At 36.8% G+C, this 17396-nt stretch overlaps 1 protein-coding gene across 7 annotated transcripts in view; it reads left to right on the top strand.

Moving 5' to 3' along the window:
• LPHN3 (latrophilin 3) overlaps positions 1-17396 on the top strand; it is a 952179-nt gene that overhangs the window by 889904 nt on the left and 44879 nt on the right. For all 7 annotated transcript variants that reach the window (XM_010841647.1, XM_010841644.1, XM_010841645.1 and 4 more), the window contains one exon: positions 8469-8637. In XM_010841647.1, the coding sequence (XP_010839949.1) occupies positions 8469-8637 (169 nt within the window). The remainder of the gene's footprint in view (positions 1-8468; positions 8638-17396) is intronic.

Here is a 17396-nt window from a genome sequence, read left to right as displayed (position 1 = left end):
CCATCAATAAACAGACTTCCTTTTAGATCTGAGGCTGTACTGTCAATGTCTCCTAGGAAAAGAGAAGGATAAAAAGGTCCAGGGAAGCCCAGTTCCAATCTTTTAATTGCCAAGACCCAGAAATGTCACAGTTCACCTATGTTCATATTCCTGTGAATTAAACACATTGCCATCAGTTCAGTTCAGTCACTCAGTCCTGTCCGACTCTGCAAAACCAAGGACTGGATCACTCCAGGCTTACCTGTCCATCACCAGCTCCTGGAGCTTGCTCAAACTCATGTCCATTGAGTCAGTGATGCCATCCAACTATCTCATCCTCTGTCGTCCCCTTCTGCCTTCAATCTTTCCCAGCATCAGGGTCTTTTCCAAGGAGTCAGTTCTTCACATCAGGTGGCCAGAGTATTGGAGTTTCAGCTTTAGCATCAGTCCTTCCAATGAATATTCAGGACCGATTTCCCTTAGAATTCACTGGTTTGATTTCCTTGCTGTCCAAGAGACTCTCAAGCATCTTCTCCAACACCACAGTTCAAAAGCATAAATTATTTGGTGCTCAGCTTTCTTTATAGTCCAACTCTCACATCCATACATGACTTCTGGAAAAACATAGTTTTAAATTGATGGGCCTTTCTTGGCAAAGTAATGTCTCTGCTTTTAATATGCTGTCTACAATTGTCGTAACTTTTCTTCCAAGGAGCAAACATCTTTTAATTTCATGGCTGCAGTCACCATCTGCAGTGACTTTGGAGCCCAAGAAAATAAAGTCTCTCACTGTTTCCCTACTTTCCCCGTCTATTTGCCATTAAGTGATGGGACCAATGCTATGATCCTCATTTTTTTGAATGTTGAATTTTAAGCCAGCTTTTTCACTCTCCTCTTTCACTTTCATCAAGAGGCTCTTAATGAGGTTCATCTTCGGTTTCTGCCATAAGGGTGGTGTTATCGCCATATCTAAGGTTATTGATACTTCTCCCGGCAATCTTGATTCCAGCTTATGCTTCATCCAGCTCAGCATTTCTCATGATGTCCTCTACATATAAGTTAAATAAGCAGAGTGACAATATATAGCCTTGACGTACTCCTTTCCCATTTTGGAACTGTTCTGTTGTTCCACATCTGGGTTCTGTTGCTTCTTGACCTGCATACAAATTTCTCAGAAGGCAGGTAAGGAGGTCTGGTATTCTCATCTCTTTAAGAATTTCCCAGTATTTGTTGCAATCCACACAGTAAAAGACTTTGGCATAGACAATAAAGCAGAAGTAAATCTTTCTGGAACTCTCTGGCTTTTTCTGTGATACAATGGATGTTGGCATTTTGATCTCTGGTTCTTCTGCCTTTTCTAAATCCAACTTGAACATCTGATAGTTCTCGGTTCATATACTGTTGAAGCCTCACTGAGAATTTTCAGCATTACTTTGCTGTCATGGGAGATGAGAGCAGTTGTGTGGTCGTTTGAACATTCTTTTACCTTTGCCTTTCTTTGGTATTGGAATGAAACCTGACCTTTTTCAGTCCTGTGGCCACTGCTGAGTTTTCCAAATTTGCTGACATATTGAGTGCAGCACTTTAACAGCATCATCTTTTAAGACTTGAAATAGCTCAACTGGAATTCCATCACCTCCACTAGCTTTGCTCATAGTGATGCTTCCTAAGGCCCACTTGACTTCGGACTCTAGGGTGTCTGGCTGTAGGTGAGTGATAACACCATCGTGGTTATCTGGGTCAGGAAGATCTTTTTTTGTGCAGTTCTTCTGTGTATTCTTGCCACCGTTTCTTAATATCTTCTGCTTCTGTTAGGTCCATACCATTTTTATCCTTTATTGTGCCCATCTTTGCATGAAATGTTCATTTGGTATCTCTAACTTTCTTGAAGAGTTCTCTGCATTCAAATGGGTATATCTTTCCTTTCCTCCTTTGCTTTGGCTTTTCTTCTTTTCTCAGCTATTTGTTAGGTCTCCTCAGACAACCATTTTACATTTTTGAATTTCTTTTTCTTGGGAATGGTCTTGATACCACCACCTGTACAGTGTCAGGAACCTCTTTCTGTAGTTCTTCAGGCCCTCTGTCTATCAGATCTAATCCCTTGAATCTATTTGTCACTTCTACTGTATAATCATAAGGGATTTGATTTAGGTCATGCCTAAATGGCCTAGTGGTTTTCTCTACTTTCTTCAATTTAAGTCTGAATTAGGCAATAAGGAGTTCATGATCTGAGCCACAGTCAGCTCCCAGTCTTGTTTTTACTGACTGTATAGAGCCTCTCTATCTTTGGCTGCAAAGGATATAATCAATCTGATTTCAGTATTGACCATCTGGTGATGTCCATGTGTGGAGTCATCTCTTGTGTTGTTGGAAGAGGGTGTTTGCTATGATCAGTGCATTCTCTTAGCAAAACTCTGTTAGCCTTTGCCCTGCTTCATTTTGTACCCCAACTGCAAACTTGCCTCTTACTCCAGGTATCTCTTGTTTTCCTACTTTTGCATTCTAGTCCCCTATGATGAAAAGGACATTTTTTTTTTTTTTGGTGTTAGTTCTAGAAGTTCTTTAGGAGTTCATAGAACCATTCAACTTCAGCTTATTCTGCATTAGTTGTTGGGGCATCGTGGATTACTGTTACATTGACTGTTTTGCCTTGGAACGAACAGAGATCATTCTGTCATTTTTGAGATTGCACCCAACTGCTCAATTTCAGACTCTTTTGTTGATTATGGGGGCTACTTCATTTCTTCTAAGGGATTCTTGCCCACAGTAGAAGATATAATGATCTGAATTAAATTTGCCCATTCCAGTCCATTTTAGTTCACTGATTCATAAAATGTCAGTGTTCACTCTTGTCATCTCCTATTTGACCACTTCCAATTTATCTTGATTCATAGACCTAACAATCTGGGTTCCTATGTAATATTGTTCTTTACTGCATTGGACTTTTACTTCCATCACCAGTTCCATCCACAACTGGGCATTATTTCCACTTTGGCTCTGTTTCTTCCTTCTTTCTGGAGTTATTTCTCTGATCTCCAGTAACGTGTTACTGACATGAAAGAGTTCATCTTTCAGTGCCCTATCTTTTTGCCTTTTGATACTGTTCATGGAGCTCTCAAGGCAAGAATACTGAAGTGGTTTGCCAATTCCCTTCTCCAGTGGACCACGTTTTATCAGAACTCTGCACCATGACCCGTCCATCTTGGGTGGCCCTACAGGGCATGGCTCAAGTTTTATTGAATTAGGCAATGTGGTCCTTGTGATCAGTTTGGTTAGTTTTCTGTGACTATTTTTCATTTTGTCTGCCCTCTGATGAATTTGCTCAGTAAATCATTAATCTAGTTTTCTGTTAATGGGTAGGGCTGTGTTCCCTCCCTGTTGTTCGGCTTAATGCCAAACTGTCAACCCATGCCTCCACTGGAGACTCCTGGCACTCACAGGCAAATCTGACTCAGTCTCTTGTGGGGACACTGCTCCTTTCTCCTGGCTCCTGTGTGTACAAGGTTTTGTTTGTGCCCTCCAAGAGTCTGTTTCTCCGATCCTGTGTAAGTTCTACAATCAAATCCCACTGGCCTCCATAGTCAAATTCCCTAGGGCTTCTCCATCCCTTTGCCAGATCCCCAGTTTGGGAAGTCTGTTGTGGGTCCTAGAACTTTCTGAACAGTTCAAGAATTCCTGTGGTATAATTTTTCTGCAGTTTGTGTGTAGATAACTCTAAGTAAAATTGGAATTGGAATTGCAGTCTTTGCTACTGAGTATAGCAAGCAGCTGATCCCCAGAGTTGCCAACAAAAATCACAGAATAGCACCCTGATATCTCTCTCTTTTGGTATTTCTCATTAAGGCAGACATCTCACTCTAGCAATTATAGTCTAAGTTCTATATATGTATATATATATATATGTGTGTGTGTGTGTGTGTGTGTATGTATAACATTTTTAGTGACCCATAGTTGCTTTACAATGTTGTGTTAGCATCTGCTGTACAGCAAAGAGAATCAACTGTATATTGTTTTTGAAACATTTAGGTAGCTTAATATAATTTTGTATAGCCCTTTGTAGGTATCCCTACATGTTAACCTCTGTAACTTTCTCTACCTAATATTGTACTGTATAAATTAAAATAGAGTCATTCTAATCATAAATTTAGCATCATAGATGGAAAATATTGATACCATGGGGATGCATATAGTAGAATAAATATCATGCTATTATCTTCTGTAAGTTTTCAATATTAATATAAGTACAGGATTTTCTTTTTAGGCACAATTTACAAGTGTTAAATATGATTGATTCTTAGAAATTCTTCTCTTTATCTTTTTACATATCCATGGCATTATTTAAATATTTTAGAATTTCATTTCCTGGCTAAAAACTCTCTTTGACTCTTCTAGTTCAGCACTGTCCAATAGAACTTTCTGTGATGACAGAAATATGTTCTAGAACTGCTGTGTTCAATATGGTAGCTATTGAAGTTTCTAAGTATTTGTAATGTAACTATTGTGACCAAAGGAAATGAATGTTAAACTTAATCTCCTTTTAATTAATTTAAATTTAAATATAAATAAATCCATGTGGCCAGTAACTCCATATTAGACATTATAGTTAGTCACTCCCTGCTCCATCTCCAAACTTATTTTCACCACATCTATTTTACAGCATAATATTTACTCCTGAAGCATCATCAAATGAATTTAACTGTTCAACATTTATTATTTTCTATTATATTCTTTGGGGTGGTAAGAAATTCTGTATTTTCAGAATGAAAATAGTCTAATAGTAACTACGGGGAATTTATCAAACTATGTGTCAGGTACTATTCTGAGCACTTGATACATAATGTATCATTTCATATCACAGGAAACTTACATTATAATTATCACCATTTTATAGATGTAAAAATTGACACAACCTAAGGTAAATTATTAATAATTTTTGCCTAATATCAAATAGCTAGTAAGTGACTAAATTAGGATGTAAACCTCAGGCAAACTGGCTTCAAATCCCAGGCTGTCACTCTGTTCTTTACTCTTTTATCACCCTGGAGAGTGAGACTTTTTTATCTGTGGTTCGCTTTGTTCAAAATGCATCACAGTTGGAGCCTTTCTAAGAGCTTTACTTTGTATGCATGATATCAGAAACCATTGCCTCTGGCAAGAGGTAAGAGAATAGAGGATCAAGCTTTCTGTTTCTTTTCAGTCCTGTCACAATTCACTCAGAAGCAACTATGTTTAAAAAAAAAAAAAATCCAAAATATCCCCTAACTAATCTCTACTAATTTGGTGCTTGGATCTCATTTTGTGTGGATGATACTAAATAGTACATACAAGTGATAATGGACAGGTGCTGTCTGTTTGCTCCTATTACTACATAAGATTGTTCAAAAATTTTTCTCAGTGCGCCATCAGAAATAATTTTAAAATAGTCTTGTTGATTATTTTCAATGGGCTATAATGTTCTGATTTAACTCAGGTCAATCATCTGCAAGTTAAAATTACTCAGAAGTGTACTGTCCATAATTAAGTAATCTCACCTACTAATATTATAGAATAAGGAGACCTTTAGATGACATGAAATCTATCATTTTAAGTATGCCCCCAAGCCTTTTCCAGGTTGCTCATAAGATTTCTCATTCTCTAGAGAAATGTGGTCTCTTAGAAATAAATGTCTCTGTCAAGTCACAAGTAATATGTGCACATGATGAAAAAAAAAAATGGAATTTTTTAGTCTCCTAAGGGATATTACAGTATTGTAAAATTGATTTTGTTCCTTGTTATTTAGGTTCTCATGGTCATTTTAGGATTTACCTTCTGGATATAAAGGGAAGATTATGATGCCTTCTAGGGAGGTGGGCGACAGAGGCCTTTGGGAACCAGGAGAATATTTTTCATATGAAATTCTTTGTCATAAAATGCTAATGTTGGTGTTCTTGTCTTTATGTCTATGCATTCTTTAGCTATGAGGATAACAGACCCTTCATCAAGTAAGAATGACCTGAATGGCTGATAAATTCCATTTATCAGTGTGGTCCCATGAACCAGCTGTCAGATCAGTACTGGAAAATCATTAGAACTTCTGTCATTCACATTGAGGCAGAAGAGCAAACTGTGCAGGAAAATAATCAGGCATACAACTTCTCTGCAGAATAAATATGCTGCAGGTGTATTGCCAGGAAAATTCTGCTTCACCTCTTTTAATTGGATAGCACCTGAACTTAGTGCCACAGTAATAGCAACTTCATGTGGTACAGACTTGTTTTGCTTTTATTGGCTTTCTCCTTTCATTGTGATGTGCTCCTCTGTGCTGCATATGTCGTCATTTCTGTTGCTTGTTCGGACATCATTCATCTAAAACTATTTCATGATTTAGTGTTATTTCTTCAAATGATTTTCTGGATATGAAACTACCAAGTTACAAATGATACTAATGAAGTTCTTAGGCTAAATATCCAAAAGAAGGGGAAATACCTCCTTCAAAAATTAAATCTTGCATTGCCAAATAATCTCTTTCAAATTTGACACATATCTTGATTATTGATCATATCTTTTAAGCTTCTGAAACAAAGCTACAAGTCTGTACTAATCTAATAAAAATAAACCTAAATATTAAGATTTGGGCTTTTTCTCCTTTGTACATTTTAAAATTCTATGTCCTGCAGCAATAAACAAGATTGGCAACCTTTCGATGATCTTGCTGTAGACTTTCAGTTTGTTCTTCTGGTGAAGAGTCCTTTGTTTTCATTTTCTCCAGTACCATTTCACTTACTTCTTCATGCTCTTCTTTTTTCTTTAGAATTTGGGCTCATCACTGTTTTATATCATTAACACTTGAGCCCATTATGTGTTTTCTAGTGGATAGCTGACTTGAATATTTTATCCTATCATTTTATTTCTAAAGCTGAATAACAATTTTGTCTTGGTTTAATGGCAACTCTTCCCATTTTTCCTTTTTCCAATATCTGTAAAAAACTGAGAGCTTTATCTTGAAAGTTCTCATACTTCTGAATCTGCTTTTGAAACAAGATATTAACTTCTAAGATGTTTTCTAATTTGTATATACAAACATGTCACATACATGTTTGTGGCATGGCAAACTTCCTTTAGGGATTCTTTATTCAAGATTATTAATTTTTTAATTAAGCACATTAAATTTAGTGGATGGTTCCATCTGAAATATAGTGGCTGATGGTTATAGAAGGAAAATGGTAAATATTTGAGATTAACTTTAATAAGACTTTAATAATATTTAACTACTCTGGGACATATCTTTCTTAAAATGTAGTTCTCTCTGAAAATTTATTAAACCCAGCTTCAGATTATAGTAAATATATGCAATTTTCCATCCTTTGTTTTGCAAAGTTTCAATCCCTGTAAATATTCATTTCTTAGACAATGTAAGTAGAGGATAGTAGTCTGCTGAAAAGAAATATTAGTTTACCATGTTCAGGAAGGTATACTGGGAAAGGAAAGGATGGGCTAAGACTATAGAAATCTAGACTGTTTTGGTCCTATCATATGTACATAGAAGTTGAGAAGATTACACTTTCAATTATTGGATTCCTATCTATTGGAAAGATTTATTTTATGTTGATAGTGAATACATAACCACAAATATATGAACTTTTGTCACCCATTTACTAGTATTGTGAATGGCAGCTTGGAGGAAACTAAGGGAATGGAGTGAGAGTGAGAATTTGTCTTCCGTTCTGGACTACTTTGTTCATACCTCTCCATCCCATTTTCAACTTCATTTTCTCCCATGAGTTTACAGACACTTCAAAGACATGAAGGTGTCCTGAGCCTTTGGGCTTCTTTTCAACAAAGCTGCCAATTGCCTGATTTCCAAAGTCTAGTCCAACATAACGCAGAAGACAGCAATCCAAAGGCTGAAAGAGTAGATGGTGATCTAGAGGGGAACTATTTTTTTTTCCATCTACTGTATATCACATTTGTTCTACATAAGTACAGAATCAGACGGAAATTTATATGTGTTCCATATATTGGTTCCTTCTGTTTTTATCAGTACACATTAAATTTTTTATGGAAAAAGAGGAAATTTGGAAAAATGGGGTAAAAGTGTATCAGGTGAAGCACTAATGGAAAGAGTCTAGTCAAATAAATGTTATCATACCAATGAGACCAGTGGAGACTAACATAACTTTACAGACTTTCCCCCCTTGCCATTAACCATAACTACATCTCCATATCATTCACATATGTGCTGCAAATACGTGAATAGTTTAATAGTACAAATCTGCTTTGCTTAAATGAATTTCTGTGTTCATAACATTTTCATTCATGTATATCTCCTCAAGCTTGAAAACTTGTAAGTTCTCATTAAAATCTTGAAGTACTTATACCACCTGTCTTACATTTCCTGTCAATAAACTTACCGTAACATTTTTTTCAGTGTCAGTATTGTTGATACAATATGACTATGTTAACTAAAGACAAACTATTTGATAACTCTTAATTTTCTCTTCTCTTTGCAGGTCATGGGTTATAGGTGCAATAGCTCTTCTCTGCCTATTAGGATTGACCTGGGCCTTTGGACTCATGTATATTAATGAAAGCACAGTCATCATGGCGTATCTCTTCACCATTTTCAATTCTCTACAGGGAATGTTTATATTCATTTTCCATTGTGTCCTACAAAAGAAGGTAAGCTAGAATTCTCTGTTCAGGAACAAATGGCATACAAAAAAAAAAGAATAAATGGCATATATTCTATGATAACAAAACACCATAATATAAATCATTCTTGATCCTTTTGTCTCTGAAAAATAAATATATGATTTGGTTAATTTCATTTTTATAATAGAAGAGAAAAACAGACATAAAATGCAATTGTAAAAGTTGATGAATGTGTTAACAACAAAAGACAGAATCATATTTTGATTTAGACAGTGCACAAAAGTAATATTCTTATAGATTTGACCTTATTGTCTTTGATATTATTGGCAGACACATGGGATTGTATATTAGGAAGTAGATGTTCTAAGATGTATGGAGGCAAAGAATATACATATGTATATATTATATAGCATGGCATAGGAAATATATATTTTTCTATTTTTAAAAAAACTAGTTGTATATTCTAAGAAATATAAATATCTAAACAATTTATGATAGAAAGCATTTATTATTTTAATGAATGGTAAAACACTTAGTAAATATCTCTATGTGTGTGTTAGTTGCTCAGTCATGTCTAACTCTTTGTGACCCTATGGACTTAGGCCCACCATGCTCCTCTGTCCATGGGATTCTCCAAGCAAGGATACTGGAGTGACTTGCCATTCCCTTTTCAAGGGGATCTTCCTGACCCAGGAATTAAACCCAGGTCTCCTGCATTGCACACAGATTCTTTACTGTCTGAGACACCAGGGAAACCTGAAGATCTCTGAACTTCTTTAAAAGCATATTTTATTAAAATTTATGATTTTGATGATTAGAATGCAATATTTAATTTTTATAATGGTCTATTTTTTATTATTTTTCACATCTACCAAGACCTAAAGTACTCATTTTAAAAGTTAATTTTAGCAACTAAACACTTACATTGCTTTTTTTTAAATCTCAACATTGATTTTCTCATCTTATACTTTTTAACTCAATTAAAAATGTGGTCTTTATAGTTCTGATCACATAGACCCCTGAGCCAAGACTGTGTCCGAATCCTAGTTCCTCTACTTAATGGCTTATGTGACTTTGGGCCATTTAATTAGCATGCATGTGCTCCAGTTTCCTCATGTATAAAGTGGAGCTAATAAAATAATTATGATATATTGAGATGTGGCACTGAAGATGAAATGGGAAAATGTGATTTTTTTTTCCCTAAGCAACAACAAGGTCCACAGTTTTTCTTTGGAAAATGAAGAGTGAATATATCACTCTATATGATTTTGGGTTTGAAAGACTAAACAAATTTGAGAAATGTGTGTCCACTTATTGAGATGAGTTCAGTTTTATCCTGTTTTCAGCTTTATATCATGTTAGATATTAAAAATATGCTGGCATGATATTAAATGTAGGCTAGAATAACAATGTTGACTTAGGCCAGTTAATGTAGGTTACAGAAAACAGGTTAAGATGTTAGAATGGATGAATCTTCCTAAATACTTAATGTGCATACACCCCAATTGCAATCATTTAACCTAATAAATGTTTATTCTTTTTTACTCATGGCCCAATTGATGCAGGTGCCTAATGGAGGAACACAGCCAGTGACAGCTCAACTAACCTCACTATTTTATTTCGATAGTGATACCAACACCTTTACTAACACTTTGGATGTTGGTATCCAGCAGATAATCTGAGAAAAAGAGAGGGGACCTTGTATAAAAAGTCTGGAAATCATTCATATCATTTCCACTCACATTCTATCAGATAGGAGACTGTCAGTAGTACCACTCAAACTGCAAGCAAGGCTGGGAAACATAGTCTACCTCTTACACCCCAGGAAGATGAAGAATTGGGTATTATAATACAAACAGCTAGCAGGTGATGACACTTGGTCAGTGTGAAGACTTGGAGACATGAGCGATGAGTAAGAATAGAAATGGAAGAAAGTGTCTGAGGAGAAGAATGAAAAGATAGTATCTGAATTAAAGATGGGGGGAAGTGTCCAGAAGTAAACAGTGGTCAGTATTATAAAACACTGCAGAAAAGTCAGAAAGACTTGAAAAGATTTCTAGATTTTGTTAGAAAGGAGCCATAACTGATTGTCAAGAGAAATATGTAAAAAGGTGGAAGCAAAATCAGGAAAAGGTAGCATTTGTTCATGTAAATAAGGGAATATTGGGCCATCATAGGTAGTTATACTAACATTTTCAAATAAAGTAAACTGGATTTGCCGATTCTTTTCTATATTAGCTGGAAATTTTGTATGTGTGTATTGAAATTTTCTATAGAACAGAAAAGATTTTTGTGCTTTATGCATGAATTATTTTGATTGGGATTATCTTCATTAGCTAGTACCTATTAGAGTTTTCCCTTATTATTTTATTATGTCCAAAATAGACATCACTGTTTCGATATCCAGGTAAAGATACCAAACCTTAGAATCCAAAAACAAATTATGGGTTTTAGTATATGGAACGTATTTAACAGAGGTGAATTTTTAAAAACTACATGTGATCAAGTTCAATTTTGTGATTCATTACAACAGAGTACAGCAAACTATAGTTTTCTTCTTGATTCATTCATTCACTGATGGACAGTTTGGTTACTTCCATATGTTGGCTGTTGTGAATAGTGCTTCAGTGAATATGGGCATGCAGATATCTCTTTAAGATCCTGATTTTTGTGTTCTTGGGATATAAGCCCAGAAGTGGGATTGCTGAATTATATGGTAGTTCTATTTTCAATTTTGTAAGGCACTTTCATATTGCTTTCCATAACAGTTGTATTTATTTATATTCCCACCAACAGGGCATAATACCTCTCTTTCTTCCATATTCTCACCAATTCTTATTGTGGTTTAGTCTCTAAGTCATGTCCAACTCTTTGCAACCCTATGGGCTATAGCCCACCAAGCTCCTCTATCCATGAAATTTCCCAAGCAAAAATACTGGAGTGGGTTGCCATTTCCTTCTCCAGAGGATCTTCCTGATCCAGGGATGGAACATATGTCTCCTGTGTCTCCTGCATTGCGGCAGATTATTTACCCCTGAGATAGCAGAGAAGCACCAATTCTTATCTCTTGTTTTCTTCATGATAGCCATTCTAACATATGTGAAGTGATATCTAATTGTGATTTTGATTTTCATTTTTCTAATTAGTTATGTTGAGCATCTTTTCAAGCTAGCCATTTGCATGTCTTCTTAGAAAAAATGTCTATTCACTTCTTTAGTCCATTTTTAGTTGGACTGGGGGGGCTACTTTTGAGTAGGTGGGGCTACTTTTGAGTTGTTTGAGTGCTTTGCATATTATTGGTGTTAACTACTTATCAGATGTATGATTGGCAAATATTCTCTTCCATTCTGTAGATAGCCATTCAACTCTGTTTGCAGCAGCTTTTAGTTTGATATAGTACAACTTATTACTTTTTCTTTTGTTGCTTGTTCTTTCTATGTGTGTGTGTTAGTTGCAGAGTCGTGTCCAAGTCTTTGCGATCCCTGTTCATGGAATTCCTCCAGGCAAGAATACTAAAGAGTAGGTTGCCATTTCTTCCTCCAGAGGATCTTCCCAACCCAGGGATTGAACCCAGGTCTCCCATATTTGGTGAGGTGTAGTCCTCTCCACTAGTCCACAGATAGCTTCTTTTATATTGGAACCCACCTCATGTCCAGCACAGTTGCAGCTGCTAATGTGACCAGACTTCAGGAGAAAAGAGGCTCATTTACTTATGTATAAGCAGAAGCAGCCTAAGGGGCAGGTGTCTAACTTAACATGTACTTCCAAGAGCTTTTGGATGCCCCCCAGTGAGGGCACCATGGGTGCCATCTTTAGTGTATCCCTCTACCTGCTCTAGCTCTGGGGTGCCATCTTTTTTTCCTCTCCACAGGTGTCTTAAATTTGTAAAAAAAATTGATTGATTTAATGAAGCAATGGCACCCCACTCCAGTACTCTTGCCTGGAAAATCGCATGGATGGAGGAACCTGGTAGGCTGCTGTCCATGGGGTTGCGAAGAGTCGGACACGACTGAGCGACTTCCCTTTTACTTTTCACTTTCATGCATTGGAGAAGGAAATGGCAACCCACTCCAGTGTTCTTGCCTGGAGAATCGCAGGGATGGGGGAGCCTGGTGGGCTGCCGTCTATGGGGTCGCACAGAGTCGGACATGACTGAAGTGACTTAGTAGTAGTAGTAGGCCTGGGAATTCCCTGGTGGTCCAGTGGCCAAGACCCAGCACTCCCAATGCAGGGGTCCCTGTTTGATCCCGAGTCAGGTAACTAGGTCGGCAACTAAGAGTTCGCAAATTAGATGTGTATGGTATAAGATAGTGAGGTTCAGTTTCATTCATTTACATCTGGTTATCCAGTTTTCCTAATGCCATTTATTAAGAGACTGTATTTTCCCCATTATTTATTCATAGCTTTCTTATCGATATTAGTTAACCATATCAGTCCAGTTCAGTTGCTCAGTCCTGTCCGATCTTTGCAACCCATGGACTGCAGCACCTCAGGCTTCCCTGTCCATCACCAGCTCTCAAGCTTGCTCAAACTCATGTCTATCTTGTCGATGATGCCATCCAACCATCTCATCCTCTGTTGCCCAATTCTCCTCTGACCTTAAATCTTTCCCAGAATCAGGGTCTTTTCCAAGGAGTCAATTCTTCGCATCAGGTGGCCAAACTATTTGGTGGCCAAAGAGTTTCAGCTTCAGCATCAGTCCTTCCAATGAATATTCAGGACTGATTTCCCTTAGGATTCACTGGTTGGATCTCCTGGCAGTCCAACGGACTCTCAAGAGTCTTCTCCAACACCACAGCTCAAAACCATTAATTCTTTGGCACTCAGCTTTATTTATAGTCCAACTCTCACATCCATACATGACAACTGGAAAATCATAGCTTTGACTAGATGGACCTTTGTTGGCAAAGTAATGTCTCTGCTTTTTAATACTAGGTTTGTCATAGCTTTTCTTCCAAGGAGCAAGCATCTTTTAATTCCATGGCTGCAGTCACCATCTGCAGTGACTTTGGAGTCCTCCAAAAAATAAAGTCTCTCACTGTTTTCCATAGTTTCCCCATCTATTTGTCATGAAGTAATGGGACTGGATGCCATGATCTTTGTTTTGGAATGTTGAGTTTTAAGCCAGCTTTTTCACTCTTCTTTTTCACTTTCATCAAGAGGTTCTTTAGTTCCTCTTCACTTTCTGCCGTAAGGGTAGTGTCATCTGCATATATGAGGTTATTGATATTTCTCCCAGCAATCTTGATTCCAGCTTGTGCCTCATCCAGCCTGGCATTTCTCATGATGTCTGTATATAAGTTAAATAAGGAGGGTGACAATACTTGACATACTACTTTCATGATTTGGACTAGTCTGTTGTTCCACATCCGGTTCTAACTGATGCTTCTTGACCTGCATACAGATTTCTCAGGAGGCAGGTACCAAAGAGATGGTTTGGTACTCCATCTCTTTAAGAATTTTCCACAGTTTATTGTGATCTACACAGTCAAGGGCTTTGCCATAATCAGTAAAGCAGAACTAGATGTTTTTCTGATATTCTCTTGCTTTTTCTATGATGCAGTGTTGGCAATATGATCTCTGGTTCCTCTGCCTTTTCTAAATCTAGCTTGAACATCTGGAAGTTCACGGTTTACGTACTGTTGAAGCCTCACTGGGAGAATTTTGAGCATTACTTTGCTAGTGTGTGAGATGAGTGCAATTGTGCCATAGTTTGAACGTTCTTTACCATTGCCTTTCTGTGGGATTGGAATGAAAAGTGACCTGTTCCAGTCCTGTGGCCACTGCTGAGTTTTCCAAATGTGCTGGCATATTGAATGCAACACTTTCACAGCATCATCTTTTAGGATTTGAAATAGGTCAACTGTAATTCCATCACCTCCACTAGCTTTGTTCGTAGTGATGCTTCCTAAGGTCCACTTGACTTCACATTCCAGGATGTCTGGCTCTAGGTGAGTGATCACAACATTGTGGTTACCTGGGTTATGAAGATCTTTTTGGTATAGTTCTGTGTGTTCTTGCCAACTCTTCTTAATATCTTCTACATCTATTAGGTGCATACCATTTCTGTCCTTTATTGTGGCCATCTTCGCATGAAATATTTCCTTGGCATCTCTGACTTTCTTGAAGAGATCTCTAGTCTTTTCCATTCTATTGTTTTCCTCTATTTCTTTGCATTGATCACTGAGGAAGCCTTTCTTATCTCTCCTTGCTATTCATTGGAACTCTGGATTCAAATGGGTATGTGTTTCCTTTTCTCCTTTGCCTTTCATCTCTTTTTTTCAGCTATTTGTAAAGCCACCTCAGACAATGGTTTTACCTTTTTGCATTTCTTTTTCTTGGGGATGGTCTTAATAACTGCCTTCTGTTCAATGTCATGAACCACCATCCATAGTTCTTCAGGCTCTCTGTCTGTCAGATCTAATCCCTTGAATCTGTTTGTCACTTCCACTGTATAATCATAAGGGACTCAATTTAAGTCAAGCCTGAATGGTCTGGTTTCCCTACTTTCTTCAATATAAGTCTGAATTTGGCAATAAGGAGTTCATGATCTGAGCCACAGTCAGCTCCTGGTCTTGTGTTTGCTGACTGTATAGAGCCTCTCTAACTTTGGCTGCAAATAATATAATCAATTTGATTTTGGTATTGACTATCTGGTGATATCCATGTGTAGAGTCATCTCTTGTGTGTTGGAAGAGGATGTTTTTACTATGAGCAGGTATAGACAAGGGTTTATTTATGGGCTCACAATCTGTTCCATTGGGCTTGCATTGTAGCTCAGCTGGTAAAGAATTTGCCTGCAATGTGGGAGACCTGGGCTTGATCCCTGTGTTGCGAAGATCCCCTGGAAAAGGGAAAGGCTACCCACTCCAGTATTCTGGCCTGGAGAATGCATGGACTGTATAGTCCATGGGGTCAGATAGAGTCAGAAACAACTGAGTGACTTTCACTTCAGAATCTGATCCTTTGTCTATTGATCTACTTTTCCAATACCATACTGTTGGGATTACTATAGTTTTGTGCTATGGTGTTCAGTTTGCAGTGTGATGCCTCCATCTTTGTTCTTTCTTCTCAGGATTGCTTTGGCTGTTTGGAGTCTTTGGTGGTTCTATATACATTTAAGGATATCTTTTTCTGTATCTGTGAAAAATATTGGAACTTTTATAGAAACTGCATTGAACCTATGGATAGCTTTGGTTCTTATGGACATTTTAACAGTCTTATTTCTTGTAGGAGGTTTTTCTTAAGCCATCTGACTGATTTCAATAATATGCTCATCTTATGTAGTTACTCATATTTGAGTAGAGAAATGTAAAATATTCCATTTTTTAGATCATTTGTTTTATAGGATTATTTGTTGATTGATTCAACTCATTAACAACAAAAAAAATCAAACTTTGAATTGTCATTTTCTAGAGTGTAGATTGTATGATTGTGTCACCAGCATCTCTACTTTATCATTAAGGTTGTCAAGTTTTCTTTGTTGTTAATTATGTGAATCATCTCAGAAAGTTTCATAATTATTTTATTTCTGATCAGAGAGTATAAAAGAAATATTCTTTGGGCAGGTGTATTTTCTTTTCCATCTTTATTTTAGAACAACCTCATGTTGAATAATCACATGCCATATCTGATTGGGATAAGATGTTGTATCATGTGAAATAGTGGATTAGAATATGCAAATGACTAAATTGACAAAAAATTATAATATGAAGAGATACCTCTCATGGAGATGGTGCATGTTATTTTTGCTTTTTTCTTTTTAACATACATGCTCACCACTTCAGATCTAATCATAGAAAAATTAAGTCTGTAATGATTCAGTAAGTAATATAGCTAAATGTGGGACTAGGTATCACAAGATATCTTTATTTACTGGTTATTTATATAATCAGTTCAGAATATTTAACATTTTTTGGTATATTTTCATGGTGAATTCCTTCTTATACAATAGTGTTCCCTTTGAAAGTAACAGAAATGGAAGTGGTTCCCTTTCTTCTTCTTTCTCTAATAGCCTCTCTCTCCCCAAAATATCTGTTTAGGTTTAAATCACTTCACTAAAAAACACTTCCTCTTCTAAGGAGAAAACCATCACTTGTTGAGTTCATTAAGAAAAACAAAATAGGATATAGGTTATGGTGAAAATTTAGGTTCTAGGAGATATTTAATAAATTGAATACAAATTACTAAACTGTAATTGATAATGCCTCCATATGGGTGGAGATTTTTAACTTTCCTAAATTCTAATTAAATATTTGTCCTCATTTTCTCCAGAGACAAAGAATGAGATAATCTAATAGATAATAATATATAATACCTTATGTTGGTTATAGCAATATTAGAAATGTGGCATCTTGGTGAGCGCTTTCTGATCATAGAGCACCCATGAGATTTGGATATTTTCACATAATGCATATCACTTAACCTTTTCAGTCTTTCAGTTTACTTTCAGTGCTTAATCTTTTTAGTGTTCTTATTTGTAAAATGTCAGTAATAATTACTTCCTAGATTCATTTTGAGTGAAGAGCCTAGCATCAGATCAAATCAGATCAGATCAGTCACTCAGTCGTGTCCGACTCTTTGCAACCCCATGAATCACAGCACACCAGGCCTCCCTGTCCATCACAAATTCCCGGAGTTCACCCAGACTCACGTCCATCGAGTCAGTGATGCCATCCAGCCATCTCATCCTCTGTCATCCCCTTCTCCTCCTGCCCCAATCCCTCCCAGCATCAGAGTCTTTTCCAATGAGTCAACTCTTCGCAAGAGGTGGCCAAAGTACTGGA

This window comes from Bison bison, unplaced genomic scaffold (genome assembly GCF_000754665.1).
Source record: "Bison bison bison isolate TAMUID 2011002044 unplaced genomic scaffold, Bison_UMD1.0 scf7180017864165, whole genome shotgun sequence".
In the NCBI taxonomy this organism is placed as follows: domain Eukaryota; kingdom Metazoa; phylum Chordata; class Mammalia; order Artiodactyla; family Bovidae; genus Bison; species Bison bison.
This window is presented reverse-complemented; position numbering and strand designations above follow the sequence as displayed.